Source organism: Mesoplodon mirus, assembly GCF_964341445.2.
Source record: "Mesoplodon mirus genome assembly, chromosome: 7".
Classification (NCBI taxonomy): domain Eukaryota; kingdom Metazoa; phylum Chordata; class Mammalia; order Artiodactyla; family Ziphiidae; genus Mesoplodon; species Mesoplodon mirus.
Genome location: NC_138983.1, coordinates 96,251,729 through 96,274,731, shown reverse-complemented (window position 1 = coordinate 96,274,731; position 23,003 = coordinate 96,251,729). Strand labels below are relative to the sequence as shown.

The window sequence follows — 23,003 nt, the reverse complement described above, 5'->3', positions numbered from 1 at the left end:
CTTCTTAAAAGCTAATCAGAATTTATCTAACCAAAGACGATCTATTTTTCAATAGGGGCCCTGGTGTGACCATATTTCCCTCAAAACAGAGAGACCCCAGACAGTGATTTGTCAGTGGGGTCAGAAACCTCCTGTGTAACCACTTTAATAAGAAGAATGAGCAAAACTCGGCACCAAGGAGGAAATATCACATCCCCCCCTGGCCCCGGCGCCCTGGACTATGGGCTGCAGGGCACGTGCGAAGTCCTCTGTCTTCTCAGGACACTGCCTATGAGCCATCCACTCCAGCCTGAGACTCTGCAAATATTTTCTAAGTCACTCTTCTCAGAGTGCCTCATCCAACTTTCATAGAGAGTACTTGGACTTAGAAATCTATACTAATGTCCCACAATATAATTATAACCAATAGCTTATATTAATAATAGCTTATAGTATATGAATAGATAATAATATAACTGCATATATTAGTAGAATATATTAATGACACATTATGTGTAATTACACAAATGCCAGGAAATTTGCTAAGTGCTTTACTGCATTATCCCGTTTCATCTTCACAATAATTCAAAGGGATACTTCCTCATTTAAAAAAAATTATTTTTTTATTGAAGTCTAGTTGATTTACAATGTTGTGTTAGTTTCAGGTGTACAGCAAAGTGATTCAGTTATACATATATATATAATATCTATTCTTTTTCAGATTCTTTTCTATCACAGGTTACTGCAAGATATTGAATATAGTTCCCTGTGCTGTACAGTAGGTCCGATAGTTACTCATTTCTTAGATGAGGAAACTGAGGCATAGAACGATTAAGTGTGCCCACAGTCAGCCACTTTGACTCGCTTGGCTTGTTCCCAGGTTTGCCTGATTCAAATGACTGTGCCTTTACCCACTTTTCAAATTCCTACCAAACACTTTGGCACTTAAAATACTGAAACACAAGAAGAAAGCAGGAGTAGCTCTATTAATTTCAGGCAGAGCCAACTTCAGAGGAAGGAAAGTTATCAGGGATAAAGAGAGGCGATACATAGTGATAAAGGGGTCGATTCTCCAAGCAGACATAACAGTCCTTCATTGTATGTACCCAACAATAGAGCATCAAAGTATGGAAGGCAAAAACTGATAGGACTGCAAGGAGAAGCAGATGAATCCATCATGGTAGCTGGAGACCTCAACAGCCCTCTGTCAGTGACGGGCAGACCCACCAGGCAGAAAATTAGGAAGAATGAAGTTGAACTGAACAGCACTACCATCATCTGGATCTAACTGGCAACCACACAGCTTCATCCCACAGCAACAAAACACACATCCTTCTCAAGCTCCCATGGAACATTCACCAAGCAGACCACATTCCAGGCCACGAAATATACCTCAACAAATGTAAAAGAATAGAAATTATGCAAAGTACGTTTTCAGAACACAATGGAATTAGGCTAGAAACCAATACCAGAAAGACAGCTGGAAAATCCCCAAATATTTGGAGATTAAACAACACACCTCTAAATAACAGATGGGTCAAGGAGGAAGTCTCATGGGAAATAAAAATTTATCTTGAGCTAAATGAAAATGAAAATACAACCTATGAAAATTTGCAAGATGCAGTGAAAGCAGTGCTTGGAGGGAAGTTTATGGCATTGAAGGCATACATTTGAAAAGATCTAAGCTTCCACCTTATGAAACTAGAGAAAGAAGAGCAATATAAGCCTACCACAAGCACAAGACAAGAAGCAATGAATGAAATAAAAAGCAGGAAAACAATAGAGAAAAGTCAGCAAAATAAAGAGCTGTTTGTTTTTTTTTTTTTTTTTCTTTGTAAAGATCAATAAAATTGACAAACCTCTAGCAGGATAACCAAGAAAAAAAGAGAGAACATACAAATTACTCAAATCAGAAATGAAAGCGATGGCATCACTACTGATCTCATGGACACTGAAGGGATACTAAAGGAATATTATGAATAATTCTATGCCCACAGATTTTATAACTTAATGAAGTGGACCATTTCCTTGAAAGACACAATCTACTGAAACTCACACAAGGAGAAATAAATACTCTGAAAAGACTCATATCTAGTAAAGAATTTGAATCAATAATGAATAACCTTCCTAAATGGAAAGCACCAGGCCTGGATGGGTTCACTGGTCAATTCTATCAAACATTAAGGAAAGAATGATACCAGTTCTCAATAATCTCTTCCAGAAAATAGAAGAAGAGAGAACACTTCCCAGCTCATTCTGTGAGGCCAAACTTATTCTAATAGCAAAACCAGATAAAGATATTACAAAACAGGAAAATTGCAGACCAATACCTGTCATGAATATAGATGCAAAATCCTCAACAAAATATTAGCAAATTGAATCCAGTGATGTATAAAAAGAGTTCTACACCACAGACAAGTGGGATTTATTCCAGGTATGCAAGGCTGGTTCAATATTTGGAAATCAATTAATGTAATCCATCACATCAACAGCGCAGAGAAGAGAAATCGCATTATCATAACAGTAGATGCAAAAAGAGCATTTGACAAAATTAAACACCATCCATGATAAACTAACAAACCACCAAACCACCACAACAACTCTTGGCAAATTAGGGATGGAGGGGAACTTCCTCAACCTGATAAAGTACATCTATAAAAACCCTAAAGCTAATGTCATATTTAATGGTGAGAAACTAGAAACTTTCCAATTAAGATCAGGAATAAGGTGAAGATGTCCCCTTTCACCACGCATTTTCAACATTGTACTGTATCTCCTAGCTAATGCAACAAGGCAAGAAAAGAGAATAAAAGATAGATTGGGAAGGAAAAAGAAATCTTCTTTGGTGAGGTGTTTGTTCAGATCTTTTGCCCATTTTGCAGATGGCATGATTGTCTATGCAGAAAATCCCAAAGAACCGACAGAAAGCCCTCCTGGAACTAATGAGCAATTATAAGCAGGTTGCAGGATACACGATTAATATACAAAAGTCAATTGCTTTCCTATATACCAACAATGAACTAGTGGAATATGAAATTAAAAACACAACACCAGTTACATTAGCACCAAAAAAAAAAAAATGAAGTACTTAGGAATAAATCTAACAAAATACTTAGCTATATGAAGAGGTATATGAAGAAAACTACAAAATGTTGATGAAAGAAATCAAAGTAGTCTAAATAAATGAAGAGATATTTCATGTTTGTTTGAAATTCCTTAATGATGTATGATGTTTAACATCTTTTCATATGCTTATTTGACATCTGTAGATTTTCTTTGGTAAGGTGTCTGTTGAGCTTTTTTGCCCATTTTTAAGTTGGGTTGTTTGGTTTCTTATTGTTGATTTTTAAGACTCATTTATATTGTTTATTTATTTATTTTATTGAAATGTAGTCGATTTACAATGTTGTATTAATTTCTGCTGTACAGCAAAGTGATTCAGTTATACATATATATACATTCTTTTTAAAATATTCTTTTCCATTATGGTTTATCACAGGATATTGAATATAGTTCCCTGTGCTCTACAGTAGGACCTTGTTGTTTCTCCATCCTGGATGTAACAGCTCACATCTGCTAACCTCAACCCCCCACTCCATCTCTCCCTCAACCCCCTCCCCCTTGGCAACCACAGTCTGTTCTCTATATCCATGAAGACTCATTGATTTTGGATACATGCTTACAGCATCTTTATTCATAACTGCCAAAAACTGGAAGCAACCAAGATGTCCTTTAAAAGGTAAATGGATAGACAAATTGTGGTACATCCATACAATGAAATACTAGTGATAAAAATAAATGAGTTATCAAATAACAAAAAAGACATGGAGGAATCTTAAATGCATATTGCTTAGTGAAAGAACCTAGTCTGAAAAGGTTACATACCATATGATTCCAACTGTATTAAATTCTGGAAAAAGTAAAACTATAAGGAGAGTAAAAGATCAGTGCTTGCCAGGGGCACAGGGGCTCTGGGGCTCAGAATGAAGAGGAGGGGCACAGAGGATTTCAGGGCAGTGAAAATATTTTTTATGATACTGTAATGGTGGATACTTGTCACTATACATTTATCAAAAGGAAAGAACATACAACGCAAAGAGTGAACCCTAATGTAAACTATGGACTTAGTTAATAATAGCATATCAATATTGGTTCATCAGTTGTAACAAATGTACCGCACTAATGCATGATGTTAATAATAGGGGAAACTGTGTGTATTGGAGGGGTGGATATATGGGAACTCTCTGTATTCTCTGCTCAATTTCCTGTAAACCTAAAACTGTTCAAAAAATAAAGTATTTAAAAAAATGAAAACACATTAGTTCTTTGGAAAATGTCACCCACATCATCTTCATCACCATTGCCATTGATCTTTGTGTCCTTTGAACCTTTGATAACCCATGAATGAGAGAAATTCTGTGTGTTACATTTTGTTTGTCTCTTGCCAGGCTTCACTGCTTTCAGTTCCTCAAAACCTGTCAAGCCATTATTAAGAAATCAAAGCAAGCAGGAAGTTTTAAATGACTCCACAACTTTGGGTGAGCCTCTACCACATGTTAGGCCAGGAGACAGCTTCCTAGTTTGGCCCTATAATATCACTCGCTCCCTTTACTTGGAAAATTGCTAAATGCTGCTACTGGACAGACGCCCTGCTGCTAATACAGACTGACTCTATAAGCCCCAGCCTACTGAGCTGTCCAACTATGAGATGAACTGTTATTTATTTATTATTATTTTTATTATTATCCTTATCATCCTCTAACATATTTTGAGGGCTTCCTGTGAACTGGGCCCTGCTGAAGCATTTTGTGTGCATTTTTATCATTTAATCTGCATGACAGCCCTAAACAGGGTCTCTATTATTATCTCCATCTTAGAGATGAAGAAGCTGAGACTCAAAAGGTGAAGTGAGAGGACAGCATTACCTTGATACCAAACCCAGACAAAGACACTACAAGAAAACTACAGACCAGTATCTCTTATGAACACTGATACCACAATCCTCAACAAAATAGGAGGAAACCGAATTCAACAGTACATTAAAAGGATCATACACTATGACCAAGTGGGATTTATTCTTGGAATGCAGACTTGATGGTTCAACATATGAAAATTAATCCACGTAATACATCACATTAACAGAAAGAAGGAAAAAAATGATCATCTCGATTGATGTACAAAAAGCATTTGACAAAATGCAACACTCTTTCATGATAAAAGCACTCAACAAACAGGGAATAGAGGGAAATTACCTCAACATAATAAAGGTCAAATATGAAAGGCCCACAGGTAGCATCATACTCAAAGGTGAAAGACGGAAAGCTTTTCCTCTAATTTCAAGAATAAGATAAGGATACCTGCTTTTGCCACTTCTATTCAACAAAGTACTGGAAGTCCTAGCCAGAGCAATTAGGCAAGAAAAAGAAATAAAGGCATCCAAATTCGAAAGGAAGAAGTAAAATTATCTCTGTTCACAGGCAACATGATCTTACATGTACAAAATCCTAAAGAGTCCATGAAAAACCACAACCCTCCTAGAACTAATAAATAACATTCACTAGCAAAATCGTAGGACACAAAATCAACACACAAACATCAGTTGTGTTTCTATATGCTCACAATGAACAATCTGAAAAGGAAGTTAAGAAAATAATTTCATTTACAATAGCATCAAAATGAATAACATATTTTGGGATAAATTTAACCAAGGTGGTAAAAGATGTGTACACTGAAAACTACAAAGTGCTGCTGAAAGAAATTAAAGACACAAATAAATGGAAAGACACCCTGTATTCGTGGGTTGGAAGACTTAATATTGTTAAGATGTCATTACTACACAGCAGGATCTACAGATTCAAAATCCCAACAGCAGTTTTGGCAGAAATAGAAAAATCCATCCTAAAATTCATATGGAATCACAGTGGGCCCCAAATAGCCAAAATAATCTTGAGAAAGAAAAGCAAAGCTGGAGGTCTCACACTTCCTGATTTCAAAACTTACTGCATACAAAGGTACAGTAATCAAAACAGTGTGATACTGACATAAGGTCAGGCACATAGGCCAATAGAATAGAATAGAGAGCACAGAAATAAAACTTTGCATGTATGGTCCAATGATTTTTGACAAGGGTGCCAAGATTATTCAATGGGGAAAGAGCAGTATTTTCAACAAATGATGCTGGGAAAGACTGCAAAAGAATTAAGTTGAACTCTTACCTTACACCATGTATAAAAATTAACTCAAAGTGGATCAAAGACTTAAACAGAGTCTAAAACTATAAAACTTTTAGAGGAAAGCACAGGAGGAAAGCTTTATGACATTGGATTTGGCAATGCATTTTTGGATATGATACCAAAAGCATAGGCAGCAAAAGTAAAAATAGATAAATTCAACTATATCAAAAATTAAAACTTCTGTGAATCAAAGGACACAATAAACAGGGTGAAAGGCCATCTAGAGAATGGGAGAAAATAGTTGCAAAACACAAATCTGAAAAAGGGTTAATATGAAGAATATATAGAGAACTATAACTCAACAACAACAACAAAAAAAGAACCCCCAAATAACTTGATCAAATATGGGCAAAGAACTGGAATAGACATTTCTCCAAAGAAGATATATAAATGTCCAACAAGCATATAAAAAGATGCTCAACATTACTAGTCATTAGGGAAATTGAAATCAAAACCACAGTGAGATACCACCTCATACCCATTAGGATGGCTACTATCAAAAACAAACAAACAGCAACAGAAAATAACAAGTGTTGGCAAGGATGTAGAGTAGGGGAACACTTATGCACCGCTGATATGGAAAACAGTAGAGCGGCTTCTCAAACAATTTAGAATAAAATTATCATACGATCCAGCAAGTCCACTTCCAGGTATATACCCCAAAGAATTGAAAGCAGGAACTTAAAGAGATATTTGTACACTCATGTTTATAGTAGCATTATTCACAATTGCCAAAAGGTGGAAGCCACCCAAATGCCCACTGACTGATGATTGGATAAGCAAAATGTGGTCCATCCATACAGTGGAATATTATTCAGTGTAGGAGGAAGGAAATTCTGACACATGCTACAACATGGATGAACCGTGAGGACATTATGTGAAATAAGTGTCACAAAAAGGCAAATTTTGTATGATTCCACTGGGTGAGGTACATAAAGTAGTCAAGCTCATAGAAACAAAATAGAACGGGGGTTGCCAGGAGCTGGGGAAGGGGAAACGGGGAATTGTTGTTTAATGGGTACAGTTTCAGTTTTGCAAGATGAAAAATTCTGAGGCTGGTTGCACAACAATGTGAATAACTTACAACTACTGATCTGTACACTTAAAAGTGGTTAAGACGGTAAATTTTATAGGTATTTTACCACGATTTAAAAAATGGCTAAGATGAAGGGACTCACTCAACATCAGGATGCTGGCCCAGGGCAATGTCAGGGTTTGAACCCAAGTCTAATTCCAAAACTTGTACCTTTGACTTGTACCCTGTGATTTTCAGAGTAGAGAGTGATTTAATAATGAGAGAGGAGACAGGCAGGACCTAATATAGAAAACAAGTGCATTTTTTAAGGCTCCTGCATTGAAAATGTCTTTAAAAAGTATATAGTGAGTCCATAAAATATTGAGACGTTTAAACTTCTATTAACAATGACCATCTGCTCTGATGACCCCTGTGCTTTAAGGAAGCCTCCTCAGGAAGCTGACTTAGTTATGACATTGCCCTGAGGTTCACTGACATTGTCGCTGAGGTTCGACGTGTACCTGGAACCGTCCTTTGGAGCTAGGTTTCAACCTTGCATCACCTGGCACTGGGAAGCCCCATCTCAGACCATAACCTCCCACTCCCGGCCTTCCTTATCCTCTGTCTCGTCCCCTCCTTGAGTCACGTAGCCTTTGCTCCCTGTTTGCTCCCTATGGGTAATGCCCTATACTCACCCAGCCTGGGCCCTGCTCAAGCTCACCAGCTCCTTCAAGTCCATCCCGGCCCCTAAACCCTCCTGCCACCCTCACACTTCTGTCCTGAGGCTGGCCTAGTGCCCTTTGGGCCCCCCAGCCAGCAGGTCCCTGCTCTCAGGCTTTTCATTCTACTTTGACAACAGCCTCCTAGGTCTTCACCTCCTGCACCTGCCTGCATCCTCTGTCTGCTTCTCCCGACCCTCCTCCATCCCTTTACACGGCGCCCTCTGCCCAGCAGGCCCACTTGTGTGGCTGCATCCATGGGCTGATGGGCTCTTTGTGTCTGGTTTCTGGTTGGGTTTGGCCAATGGGGGGGTTAGAGATCAGAGCAGGGAGGAGAGAGCTTGGCTTCCATTCTCTGGGCCCACACAGCTTCCCTCAGAGGACTCTACCCAGCCCTCGGGGTCTCCGGGTCCCAGGAAATGCCCCTGCCCCTCACCCCTCAGCTCTGGGGGTGGGAACAGTCCTCACTCATACTAGCTCTGGGCCCTGCACTATCCTTTGTGGTTTCTCTGAGCCCTGCCCACTCCCTATGGAGTCCCTTCAGGAAACTCCCCTCCATCACTCCACACCCCTTTGAATGTGCCTTCAGCTCCCTGCCAGGACCTGGACTTCCCAGGCATGGAGAAGCTCCTAGATGGGAACTTCAAGTCTTCTCCTAGCTGCCAAGGGCCTCTGGGTGGTCCTGCCTTCATCCCACCCTGGTCTAGTCCCTCTCCTCAACCATCTCCTCTTCTGCATCCTCACCTTGACAGTGTAACTTCCGTCTAACCTGTGAACATGCTCACCACCCCCTCGGCCTGGGAACACCGCCTCTTCCCCCTTCCTTTCCTTTATTGTCAAATGGCTTCAAGAGGTTCCTCTCCCGCTGGGTCCTCAACCCACTGCCATTGCCCTCGGGGGCCTCCTCGGGCTCTCAGCCTCCCTGTGACATGTGACACAGTTGTCAGAGAGAGGCACATGGCCTGGTGGTTCAGGGGTTGGGGGAGCAGGGCAACGTGGTGGTTATTAGACTGGGCTCGAGTCCAGCTCTCCTACTTCCTAGCAGGGTGACCTTGGGCAAGTGATACCTCAGCTTCCTCATCTGTAAGGTAACAAAAGGACAGTCTTATAAGCTACTGGTGATGTATAAATGATATAATACATACTAAAGCACTTAGAAGAGAACATAGGGCAAATGGGAAATGTTCTCTATTATGAGCAAGAGGATGGGCTCTGGAGTTAGAAAGCCTTGAGTTCAAGTCCCACCTCTGCTACCTTCCAGTTGTGCAGCCTAGGGCATGGTTCTTTGCTTCTCTTTGGTTGCTCCCTGAGCAGCAAAAATGAGTTTGATAAGCTGGGCTTCGTAGGATTGACAAAAGGTACTGCTTGGTGACATGTTCAAAGGAGTGGGATAACATTTTTGAAATTAACTTGTGTGTGTGTGTTTGTGTGTGTGTGTGTGTGTGTGTGTGTTTTATCTATTTCTTTTAACCTTTTGGTTCTAGGCTATCCCATCCCCCAGGCCCATCCCCCCACTGCCTCCAGAAAGGGATGTAGTGCAGAGATAGTAAAAAAAAAAAAAATGGGGTTTTCAAAAGAATAAGGATATGAGGAAACGGCCAGGCGCTGGTGAGACGACGAGTCTGGGATTGGAAGGAAAGAAGAAGCTTCTCTGCTTCCCCGTCAGCTGGATCCTTCCTCCCCGGTCTCCCCGGGAGAGCCCTGTGGACCGGCAAGGCCTCAGGAGAGGCTGGTCCTGAAATCAGACTGCCCGAGCGTGGTGCCCAGTGCCCCAGCCTCCCTCTGTGACCTCAGGCAGGATACTCAGCCTATCTGTGCCTCAACGCCCCCATCTGTAAAGTGCGGCAAACAACACTAACCTCCTAAGGATGAAATGAGTTAATACACTCGAAAGTGCCCAGAACAGTACCTGGCACAAAGCAAGCTGTCTCTGTGATGAATACCCTCAGCCTGGCAGCAGCTCTCTGGCTCCCTCACCTCTCTGACTGCTTCCAGGTCTCCACGCTGGGCTCCTCTCCCCTCAGATGTCCGTTTCCTCCGCACTCTGTCCATGGGCTGGGGCCACTGTGCCACCCTGTCGATTCGCAGGTGTGTATTTCCAACCCCTGGCTCATCTCCAGGCCCCAAACTGCCTGGCTGCTTCCGGGATGTTGAGGTGCTCACTCAACCAGTCCTGCTTCCTGCCCTCTTGGTAACGGTATTATCACCTGCCAGCTCATCCAGCCATCTTTCTCTGTGGCCTGTGGCATTGATCCTACTGATTCTTCCAGAAAGCTCTCAGACCAGTCCCAAAGCAACGGTCCAGTCAGGTGGTAGTGTTAATGTGGTGGGCAGAATGGTCTCCCAAAGATGCCCATGCCCTGATCCCCAGAACCTGGGAATATGCTCCATGAGGTGGCCAAAGGGACTGTGCCGATGTCAAGGTTACTAATCAGTGCTCTTAAAAGAGGGAGACTAAGGACTTCCCTGGTGTTGCAGTGGTTAAGAATCCGCCTGCCAATGCAAGAGACACGGGTTCGAGCCCTGGTCCGGGAAGATCCCACATGCCATGGAGCAACGAAGCCCGTGTGCCACAACTACCGAGCCTGCGCTCCAGAGCCCACGAGCCACAGCTACTGAGCCCACGTGCCACAACTACTGAATCTGCGTGCCTAGAGCCCGTGCTCTACAACAAGAAAAGCCACTGCAATGAGAAGCCCGTGCACCGCAACAAAGAGTAACCCTCGCTCGCTGCAACTAGAGAAAGCCTGTGCTCAGCAACGAAGACCAAACCCAGCCAAAAACTTTTTAAAAATTTTTTAAAAAGTGGGAGACTATCCTGGGTTATCCAGGTGGGACTAATTGAACTCCACCAGTCCTTATAAGCAGAGAACTTACTCTGGCTGGATTGGAGAGATAAGTGGTGTTTCTTGCTGGGCCCCCACTTAACAGCCCCAATGCTCCTCTTCCTGGGAAAGCACCAGGTCAACGTTTCCTCTTTACCCAAATCCCCCCCTAGATGGCAACACCTCAGTCTGTTGCATGAATGAGGATCACAAGAATATTCATCTCACATTTCACTGACAACCCCCATTCTCCATTCCACAGGGTGGCATTTCCCTACCTTACTCAATTCTCTTGTTATCTCAGTTAACTGAGAATTTCTAATTTAGATATTAGATGATCCCAAAGCTAAATTTACACTCAAAAAGTGAAGCTTCTGTTTTTAGAAGCTTGAGTCAGCTCAGTCTGAAACTCAGCCCCACCTCCCCCATCTAGCTGTGTGATTTGGGCCAGTTCCTTAACCTTTCTGAGTCCCATGTCCATGTCATCAAATGAGGATAATAATGATAATAGTAGTTCTCACCCGCACAGGATTTGTTTTGTGGATATAATGCTATAAATATATATACAGAACATACATAGATGATGTATAAAGCCATGTGAGATACAGTAAGTAGTCCATAAATGTATGCTGTAGCTGTTTGTATTATGTATGCTATTCAAAAGATTATGATCTTTCTTTCATCTCACATCCATCAGAATGGCTACTATAAAAAAAAAAAAAGGGAAATAACAAGTGTTGGTGAGGACGCAGGGAAAGTGGAACCCTTGTGCCCTGTTGTGAGAATGTGACTTGGTGCAGCCACTATGGAAAACAGCATGGCAGTTCCTCAAACAATTAAAAATAAAATTATCATATGATCCAGCAAGTCTACTTTTGGGTATATATCCCAAAGAACTGAAAGCAGGGCCTTGAAGAGATATTTATACACCCATGTTCATAGCATTGTTTGCAACAGCCAAAAGGTGGAAACAACCCAAGTGTCCATCAGTAGATGAATGAATTAACAAAATGTGGTGAATCCACACAATGGAATATTATTCAGCCTTAAAAAAGGAAGGAAATTCGGACACATGCTACAGCATGGATGAACATGGACATTATACTCAGTGAAAGGATATTATACTCAGTGAAAGAAGCCAGTCATGAAAAGACAAATACTGTTATGATTCTACTTATATGAGATACCCAGAGTAGCCAAGGTCATAGAGACAGAAAGCAGAACGGTGGTTGCTGGGGGCTGGGATGGGGGGACAAGGGGAGTTGTTGTTTCATGGGTGCAGTTTCAGTTCTGCAAGATTCAAAGAGTTCTGGAGATGGATGGGGGTGATGGCTGCACAACAGTGTGAATATATTTAATGCCACTGCACTGCACACTTAATAAAAGTGGTTAAGATGGTAAATTTTATGTTATGCATATCTTACCACAATAAAAAAAAATGAGAAAAATGAGATCACGATCTAGCCCTTTCCTCTGAACTTTTTCCTCTTGGAAGCCCTCCATCTGCTGGTGAGAAACTAGTCCCATCAATTGCTGTGGTGGGTACTGACCAATGAAACCAGCCGCCAGTTCCCAAACAGGGGACAAAACATTCCCTGAGGACTGGTGAGACCAAACAGGTGAACCCCCAGAGCAAGGAGCACTTGGGGAGAAGCCAGGGGTGAGGTGGGGGTGAGGGGGGAGGATGGGAGCACGACCCAGGCAGGAGGACAAGCGCGATGCAGATGGGGAGCCAGCAAGTGCACCCTCCCAGGCCTGTTTCATTCCGTGGATTTCCCCACAGAGAGTCCACCTGTCACCTTCTGTCTCAAAATGCAGGTGTTCGCTTAGAATAACAGAAATGTGAATTAAAATGACACAGGTACCATACTTCACCTCGTAGATCAGTGAAGATCCAATGGGGGGTCAGCACCCTAGGCTGGGGAGGGAGTGGGAGACAGGCGTCCACTGCTGGCAGGACACCACATCCGGAAACCTCTGGTGGACAATTTGGCTATGCCCATCAGAGTTACAGCTGTATGTGTCCTTTGACAGAGCAGACATACCTGCACGTCCGTGAAATGATGCAAATAATAGGAGAATCCCAGCAGCCTTGTTTAATAATAATAAACAAGATTATGGTGTAGGCTCTGGTTCTTTTCTGAGAGGGAGCCCAGAACTGGCAGGGGCCAGGAAAAGGGACGAGAGTCATCCGGCTGGATGGGATCTGGGGTGTGTGTATGAGATCAGTCTGGCTTCACGACCCTCAGATCCCACGCTAGAAGGGCTGACACAGGCTGGAGAGATGGCTCCACCCATGAGAAAGGAGATGGCTGGCAGGACACTGATCACCGAGGGTGAGGGGTGGACACCAGCATTTCATCCCCCTGTCATGTCTGTTCTTTCTTTTTCTCTTCCATCTCCACCCTCATAGCTGCAGCCCTGCGCTGACTTGGGCTGTCCTAGAGCTCAGTCTTCTAGGGATCCTGGGACTGCCCCAGGGTGGGACTGAGGGAGTCCCTGGGGAGGGGTAGGGTCAGTCAGCCCTTCATTGTTTACCCTTCGCTTCTCTTTTCCTCAAAACAAAGTTTATTGAAAGAATACACACACACACACACACACACACACACACACACACAAGCAGGAGTTCTGCTGATCAAGAACGGAGAGGGAGGGAGCACTGATGGTGGGGTTCTCAAAGTGTGGTCCTGGAGCCAACTCCAGGGGACTCCATTCCCCCCACCTGAACCTGGGGAGCATATAAATGTGAAGATTCCTGGGCCTTACCCCAAACCCACTGGGTCAGAATGCCTAGGAGTTCATGTTGAACAACCACTCTTAAACATGCGGAAAATCCAACAACCACTGGCTTTGGTGTTTCTTCATTCTGGAAGAACTGAGTCCCTTTCTCAGCAGAGTTTAAATAACAGCCACATCCAACTCTAAAGATTACAGTTTACAAGGCACATCAAATCATATAAATTATAACTTGCAAGGTTTAGCTGTGAAATGAGCAAGGCTGAGGCTTTTGAGCCATGTAAAATGGGAGAGGGGAGATTGTGAATAGAGCTCCTGATGGCTCGCCTGCACACAGTAGCTGGGATGTTCACTGGCAGGTCTCCCCCTTGTTTACAATCCTTCAAGCCTTCTTCCCACTGCTTTTCAGATAAAGATCAAAACCCTTATGGTGACATGAAGGAGGCCGACTTGTCCCTTAGACCTCCTCCTTCCCACTCTGACTTCTGGACGCCCTGGTTTTCTCTCAGTCCCTTGGGTTCACAATATGCTCTTCCACCCCAGGGCCCTTGCACATGCCATTCCCTTCTCCTATTGTCTAGTTAAGTCCTCCTTGTCTTCCATATTCCTTTCCTTTACAGCCCCAATGTTGGAATGGAATTAGTCACACCTTTGTGGGATCATTTGACTTATTTCTCTCTCTCCTGGCAGCTTCCTGATGGCAGGGACCATGTCCAGTTCTGCCATCACTGTACCCCTAGACTTGGCTCGGTGCTGAGGCTCTGGGTAAATACTGTGCAATGAATGAGTGATAGCAACAGTTATCACTGTTGACTAGAAACAGTTCTCACTAGCCTGGCTATAAACAGGCTTCCTACTGCCTTAGGGAACCAAACTCCTTACAGGATATAGAAAAAAGTCTGGAGGGTAAAACCCTGCAAATATCAATATTGATATTTCCTTGAGCCAAATGATTACAAGTGACCTTTATTTTCTTCCTTATATTTTCCTTTCTCCCAATTTTTAAAAACAAGAAGCATGTAACTACCTTCCATTATCGGAAAGAGTAAATGATGTCGAAATACTATGATACCAATAGTCAAACAACATGTCAGCCTTGCTGATGAGTAGAAATCTTTAGAAGCATGACTGCCTATTCTTTAGGATTGATCCAAGCAAATAAACAATCTTTTTTATTTGCTAGATGTAACCTCTGGGTAAATGCAATGATGACTTTTTAGTAATATAAATCCCTGAATTTTTTTTTTTTTTTTTTTTTTTTTTTTGCGGTACGCGGGCCTCTCACTGTTGTGGCCTCTCACGTTGCAGAGCTCAGGCTCCAGACACGCTGGCTCAGCGGCCATGGCTCACGGGCCCAGCCGCTCCGCGGCATGTGGGATATTCCCGGACCGGGCACGAACCCGTGTCCCTTGCATCGGCAGGCGGACTCTCAACCACTTCGCCACCAGGGAAGCCTAGTGACGTATTTCTTAAGCTAAGTCCGAGGAGCAGTAAGCAGTCAATTATTTATATACAATGAATGCAACTCAATTTCTGTCTAGTTAATAACTGTCCTCATTAGTTCCCTTTTCCAAATGGCTTATTAATGTCAGTGGATCCTCATCTCAACCCTGTGCACCTCTGAGGATTCTTCTCAGTCTCTGTTTTAGGAGACCATAATAATGATCATTGTGTCATTCACTGACCACTACATGCCAGGCTCTTTCTATGCATTTCTCACTTAATCCTCAGAATAAACCTGTGAGGTAAGAGGTTTACAGACAGGGAAAAGGAACTCAGAGTGATTAAGTAATTTGGTTGAAGTCACTCAGCCACAAAGTAGCCTAATGAGATTCAAACCCAGCTCTGTCTATCTCCAAAGCCTGTGCTTTTAAAAATTACTACAGTTTTCTAATATCATAGTCCAGTTCAAAACAGAGATCTCTGTCTCTACTTTAGCCAGACAGGAAATAAAACTACCCCAAATCTATGCCTTGTTAGGATAAAGAAGAAACTACAGTTCTTCTTCTTCTTCTTTTTCCTCCCACTTTGCACACTGAACAGATGTTCTGTGTCCTTGAAGGGAGACCATATCATGGAGGAGAATCTCACGGGGACGTTCATGGAGTTATCTTTAAATCTGTTGCGTTTACAATAAACATTCTCAGAAAACTAGGAATAAAGGGGGAAATTTCTCACTTGGTAAGAACATGTATAAATACCCTACAGCTAACCTCGTACTTAACGGTTAAAGACTGACTTTTTTCCCCTAAGGTCAGGAACAAGTGAATATAAGGATTTATACACTGCTCTTGTTCAGCAGAGTCCTGGAAGTCTTAACCAGGGAAATAAAGCAAGGAAAAGAAGATTCAAGGCATTCACATCTCCTTTTCTGAAAGGAGAAATAAAATTGTTCTTATTTGCAGATGACATGATTGTTTATGTATAAAATCCCAAGAAATCTACAAAAGCCCTTATATAAGAAAGTACAGTTAAGGTTCCAAGATACCAAGCAGCATACAAAAATCAACTGTATATCTATATACTGTCAATGAACATGTGGACACCAAAATTAAAAATATAATACCATTTACAATCACTCAAAAAAAAAAAGAGAGAGATATACTTAAGTGTAAATCTAACAAAACATGTTCAGGACTCGTATGCTGAAAACTACAAAACACTCATGAGAGACACTGAATAAATGGAGAAATATACCATGTTCATGAATTGGAAGACAATGTACGAGTATATCAATTATTCTCACATTGTTATATAGGATTAAACACAATTCCAATCAAAATTACAGCATGATATTTTGTATATACAGACAGGCTTACACTAAAATGTAAATGGAAAGGCAAAGGAACTAGAATAGGTTAAAAATTTTTTTTAAAGAAAAGTGGGAGGAATCACTCTACCTGATTTAAGACTTACATAGCGACAGTAATCAAGGCTATCTCATAATGGTAGATCCATTATGACAAATAGATCCATGAAACATAATAGGGAACTAAGAAGTAGCCCCCATAGAAAGTATGGCCAGATTATTTTTGACAAACTTGCAAAAGCAATTCAATGGAGAAAGGATAGTCTTTTCAACAAATGGTTCTGGAACAGCTAAATATCCACATGGAAGAAAAATGAACTTTGACCTAAATCTCACATCATAAACGACAGTGAACCCAAAATGGTTCATAGATTTAAACATAAAAGTATAAAACACTTAGAAGAAAACATAAGAGAAAATCCTCAGGGTCAGGGACCTGGTGGCATGTTCTTAGACATGACACTAAAAGCATGATCTATAAAAGAAAAAATAACTACCTGGACTTCATCAAAAGTTAAAGCTTTTGCTCTGTGAAATACTCTGCTAAGAGAATGAAAAGACAAGCTATGGATGGGAGAAAATATTTGCAAACCATCTATCTGACAAGGGACTCATATCTAAAATACATAAAGAATTCTCAAAACTCAATGGTAAAAAAATTAACAATTCGATTAGAGACACTTAAAAGATATGAAGAGATATTTCACTGAAGAGGATATGCAGAAGGCAAACACGTACATGAAAAGACATTTAACATCACTATCGATTTGGGAAATGCAAGTTAAGACTATGATGAGATACCACTACACACTTACTAAAACAGCTAAAATGAAAAACAGTGTTTATGCTAATTGCTGGTGAGGATGTGTCTCATACATTGCTGGTGGAAATGAAAAATGGTACAGCCATGCTGGATAAGTCTGGCAGTTTCTTTACAAACCGAATCTATATAAACACATATGTTAATCCATGCAATCATACTCCTGAGCATTTATCACAGAGAAATAAAAACTTATGTTCACACAAAAACCTGTATACAAATGTTTATAGTACATTTATTTGTAATAGCCCCAAATGGAAACAAAATGTCCTTCAAAAAGTGAATGGTTAAACATAGGTGATACGTCCATACCGTGGACTATTACTCAGCAATAAAAGAACAAGCTAATAACCTAAATGGATGTCAAGGGCATTACAATGACTAAAAAAAAAAAAAAAAAAACAATCGCAAAGGTCATAGATAAATGATGAAAATTATAGAGACGGAGAACAGATTAGTGCTTTTCGGAGCGTGGGGACGATGGTGGGAGGAGGAATTGTGACTATAAAAGGAGCATCACAAGGGACATCTCTGATGATGGAATACTCCTATATCCTGAGGGCCACACCCAAATCCACACGTGGTAAAATGGCACAGGACTCCACACATGCTTCGTGCCATTCTCTCTACCATTTGTGCATCTATAATTATTTCAAAATAAAGTTTAAAAAACTCTGTTGAGTGAAGTCTGACAGTGGTCTGCCTTTCACAGTCCTAAAGGGATTCCATTGCATTTCTCTTTCTGCTTCAATATTTTAATCCCTTTCAAAATGTTAAAAGGCTCAAAGCCACTGTTTTTATAATTCCTTACTTACAATTTCTTCCAACTTCCTTGGCTGTCAATGAGCTGGGACTGTGGACCAAGCCACAGCTAATTCAGAGAATGGAATGAAATGAAGTGAGAGAGCACTGAGGCCATGCCCAGGGCTTACCCTGATTTACTACTTGGAGGTACGGGGGCGGGGGAGGGCTCTGAGGGGCCCGTAGTCTCCAGAAGCTCTGGAAAGGGCGAGAGGCCATTGCTCAAGCTGGGCACTTCAGGTGGCCGTGGCTGCCAGACGCGGAGGAGGTGAAGGTCAAGCATCAGCTCTACGCCCACCTTCCAAACCGCGCCATCAGGGTGGGACACTGCACACACAGTCAGCAAAGGACACAGGGCCCATCGCACTTTGCACTGTGCTCATTCTTACCACATGTGCCAGGGAGACCCAGCACATGCCGGGATTGGTTATTGGTGGCACACCGAGGAAGGCTGGGACTGTTAGCCAGAGGCTGTGCTTTACAAGAGACTGGAGTCCACAGAACAGTAAAGACTTTTGGTGGTGTGAGGGGTAGGGAGGGTCGGGGACTGGCTAGGAAGAGGTCTTACCTCTAAAACAAGGTCTGAATTTTCATGCCTTCCAATCGTAGTGCTTTTATTCAGGACAAAATAGCCTTCTGCACTCTTTAGATAGGCTTTCATATTCTCTGCTTTCCCTATAAAACGTTTTCAGAAAACAATTTTGTTAGAAAAATACAGTCCTCTAATTATTCAATGTCATATTTAGAATGAATGGAATACACCATAATGTCCACAGGAGAAGTCAGCAGAGGTAGGAGTGGATAGCTGGATTTAACAATGATCACAATGATAATTCCGCACATTTTTAAGACTGTCCTTTTAACAGTGATAGCCGGCATAGATGAGCTTGCTTCTGATCACAAGAGGACATCCTTTATGTAATTCAGAGCACAAACAAGCAATAGCAAAAAAAAAAAAAAAAAACAAACAAATCCGAATTCCACTGATAACCGCTCTCCACCTCCCATTAAGCTTAGTTTGGGGTTAGTTATCTGACAGAATCAAGTACTCAGTGTTACTAACCCACCACTTACTAGCTCTGTGACTCTGGGTGATTTACTTATTCTCTCTCTATGCCTCTGTTTCCTCATCTGTAAAATGGGGCTAATAATACTCTGTATCCCAAAGAGTTTTGTGAGGATTAAATGTGAAGCATCTAGAATGGTGATTGCTACACTAAACACCCATTTGTCCTACTGTGATTGTGACTGTTATTAATCTTGGGCTTCTGAACTTTGACTCAAGAAACCCCAACTTCTACAGAGCTTCTTAAAGTGTGGAAGAGTCAGTCATCAAGGAAATGGGCATTAGAAGATACTTTCTTTTTAAGTCACCGCATTCCTTCATATATTTAGGTTGAAAAAAATGATTTCCAAAGACAAAATATCAAGATTATAGCTTGGCTGTACGGTCAAGACTCTGTACGTATCTTTTGCTGGCATTTTATTATGAAAATGTCAAACACACAGAAAAGTTGAAAGAAGTGGATGGTGAACTTCTATAGAACCACCACCCAGATTCTACAATCAACATTTTGTTCTATTTGCTTTATCACATATCTACCCATCTATACATTTTATATTTTAATGCATTTCAAAGTAAATCCTATACATGGTTTTAAAATTTATTTATTAATTTTTGGCTGTGTTGGGTCTTCGTTTCTGCGCGAGGGCTTTCTCTAGTTGTGGCAAGCGGGGGCCACTCTTCATCGTGGTGCGCGGGCCTCTCACTATCGCGGCCTCTCTTGTTGTGGAGCACAGGCTCCACATGCGCAAGCTCAGTAGTTGTGGCTCGCGGGCCTAGTTGCTCCGCGGCACGTGGGATCTTCCCAGACCAGGGCTCGAACCCATGTGCCCTGTATTAGCAGGCAGATTCTCAACCACTGCGCCACCAGGGAAGCCCTATACATGTTTTTTATTATTTATTTATTTATTTATTTATTTTAAATTTTTTTTTTTTTTTTTTGCGTTACGCGTGCCTCTCACTGTTGTGGCCTCTCCCGTTGCGGAGCACAGGCTCCGGACGCACAGGCTCAGAGGCCATGGCTCACGGGCCCAGCCGCTCCGCAGCATGTGGGATACTCCAAGACCGGGGCACGAACCCGTGTCCCCTGCATCGGCAGGCAGACTCTCAACCACTGTGCCACCAGGGAAGCCCATATATACATGTGTTTTAAAACATAAAAATTTCAGTGACTTCAGCTGGTTCCAAGATGTTGATGATAATTCACATGATATTTGAATTCTGATCCATCTCAGTGCCATGTCAAAGATAGCCTCTTTTCTTTTTTTTCCTTTTTTTTTTTTTGGCTCTGTTGGGTCTTCGTTGCTGCATGCGGGCTTTCTCTAGTTGCGGCGAGCGGAGGCTACTCTTCCTCACGGTGCGCAGGCTTCTCACTGCGGTGGCTTCTCCTGCTGTGGAGCATGGGCTCTAGGTGTGCAGGCTTCAGTAGTTGCAGCACGTGGGCTCAGTAGTTGCGGCACACGGGCCCTAGTTGTGGCTCGCTGGCTCTAGAGTGCAGGCTCAGTTGTGGTGCACTGGCTTAGTTGCTCCGAGGCACGTGGGATCTTCCTGGACCAGGGCTCGAACCCGTGTCCCCTGCATTGGCAGGTGGATTCTTAACTGCTGAGCCACCAGGAAAGTCCCCAAAGTCTCTTTTCAACTGAAAGGTCACTGAAGTGTGAAGTTGTTAAACTGTGGATAAAAACAAAAATCTCTAGGTCTGACCGTAGAGGGTCTCCTGTCTGACTCTGCTTTCCATCAACATCTCTATCATCATTCCATCACTGAATCCCTACTAAGTGCCAGGCACTGGGCTATCCTTTTACACACATGGCCTCTTTTCATCCTCAGAACCACCCTGCGAGGCAGGTGTCAGTATTGTCCCGCTTTACAAATGAGGAAACTGAGACTCAGAGAAGTTAAGGTCACACAGTAGTAAGTGTGTGACAACTCTGGGCCTTTGCATGTAACCAGTGTACAAACCTCCATTGCTGCTGGTGGGGCAGAGTAGGGGTGGGGGAATTGCACTGTCTGCTGACACTTGGCACATGTAATAAAAGAAAGTCCTTGAAACCAGCATTCTATCCTCTGAAAGGAAGACGAGACCCTACCTGGGGGTAAGAGAAATAAAAATAAGCTGGATAGTTTATATTTGTAAACTTTGAGGCCTGTGGATGTCCCACAAATATTGATGCTTTCATATAATGAGAAATACATTTGATTAAGTTCGCTGTCATGTATACAGGGGAAAAGACATTTCCTCTTCCCAAAGAACCATGCTCTGCTGCCTTCAGTTATTAATCTTCAATTGCAGAGGACCATGTTAGCACGCAACACATTCAAGTCTAATTAAGCTAAAATGGAAACTTCCAAGAAATGTCTCTTCTGCAGGAAAACCACAGGAAACGCCACTAATCGAAAACTTAAACTTGGATTATGCACATATTTGTTGTTTAGCTCTCACCCCAGACGTCCCCAAGGCTGGGGTCTTCTCTCTGCTCAGACGTCCCCCTTCGGGGCAACCACCTGACCACTCTGGCTAAAGGCACCCTCAGTCATGTTATTCCCCTGCTAGTTTTCCCCTGCTGTGTTTCCTTCCTTGTACTTATCATTCTCTGACATGTTCTTGTTCCTTTCTTTAGTTATGCTTGCTGTTGGTTTCTCTTTCACTAACATATATGTTCCTGGAAAACCAGGACTGTGTTCATTTTGTTCAGAAGCGATTCTTCATGGGTATTTTGTGTTTGTACCCATCTTCAGAGCAAAGGCATTGAAAGATTTTGTCCTGCACTCACTTTCCGAGGCTGCTTGTATGGCAAACAGCCTGGGAGGATAGAGGTAATGTTTCTAATAAAGATAACGGCTCCTTCTGGGGCAAAAGTTGGGCAGGTTTGCTAGCAGCCCCTTTCAAAGATTGCAGTTTCCTGAGTTTGGAGTTCCTTACCTGGGACACAGACCCACTGTGCGCACAGCATCCACACTGGCTGCTCTGCACCACCCCGAGGGACTTTCAGGGCAACAGGAACCAATGTGCATATGCAGCTCTGCTGCCTGTTATGTAGGCTGTGCTGTGAGTAATCAAGTTCTTTGTTTCTGGCCCAGGAGTCTCTTGTCTTCTGCCAGGAACTATAAGCTGGGCAGGCTAACTTACTAACTTTCAAACAGGGTCAAATGTCAGACCCTTTGCAGTTCCTGCCAGTTCTGTGCATTACCCCTTCTCCAGGGTAGGGGGCGGCGGGGGGGCAGAACCTGACACATAGTAGGTGCTTGGGAAACACTTGCTGAGTGAATGAAAATACAAAGGGCACCTCAAAGCAAGTCAGTACAGCCAGCTGGCTAGGAAGCTTTGATAGTAACTACCTTTCATTTTTCCTGTCAGTATCTAGCTTACATGACTCCTTGGAAAACCTAAATTCTATCTCTTTAGCTTTTGGATTGGACAATATTTCTCCACCTTCATTTTGCCCTGTGCATCACTTCCTTGCGTGAAAACACTGTCAAAGTAATTTGAATGTGTGGAGCTCTGTGAATTCGTTCTTACTCAGTGCCATGGAGCACCAGCCACAGGAAAGAGCAAAAGGGCTTCAGTCATCTGCGTTCCCCCGACCACTTTGGATGGCTCAGAATTGGGCTATAGGAGCAAACTTTCTTTTGAGGTTTACAGTGGCCTCAAAGTTCCTTAAAGAAGGGGAGTTCAGGTAAGGGGCGGGTGTGTGTGTGTGTGTGTGTCTCTGACCATTGGGTGGGTGTTGTCCATAAATCAGGGGAAACAGGGGTTCCTCTCTTAATCCCAGCTATACCCACAGGACATCCAAGAGCTGGTGCCCAGGAGAGGCTTAAAGCTCCCGTGCCGCCTCCCTTGGGGGGCGAGGTAGGGGCTGCACTTAGGAAGGAACGGCTGGTGTTGGGGCACCTTTTCTGGGGTGCTCCTGGCGACCCGAGCCTGGATCAGAGAGTTCGGACTCGGCTGGCGCCGGGTCCCCTGCCTATCCCAACACCCTTGACCTCGCAGGGCTGGCCTCCT

General features: G+C 42.7%; 2 protein-coding genes across 2 annotated transcripts in view; both read right to left on the bottom strand.

The window, feature by feature from the left end:
* LOC309808072 (forkhead-associated domain-containing protein 1-like) overlaps positions 1 to 18,598 on the bottom strand; it is a gene marked incomplete at both ends in the record, with an annotated part of 74,417 nt that extends 55,819 nt beyond the window's left edge. The window contains one exon of the mRNA XM_082628079.1: positions 18,506 to 18,598. Coding sequence (XP_082484205.1) covers positions 18,506 to 18,598 — 93 coding nt within the window. The remainder of the gene's footprint in view (positions 1 to 18,505) is intronic.
* LOC309808893 (forkhead-associated domain-containing protein 1-like) overlaps positions 1 to 23,003 on the bottom strand; it is a gene marked incomplete at both ends in the record, with an annotated part of 407,547 nt that overhangs the window by 82,413 nt on the left and 302,131 nt on the right. The gene's annotated exons all lie outside the window — the stretch shown is intronic.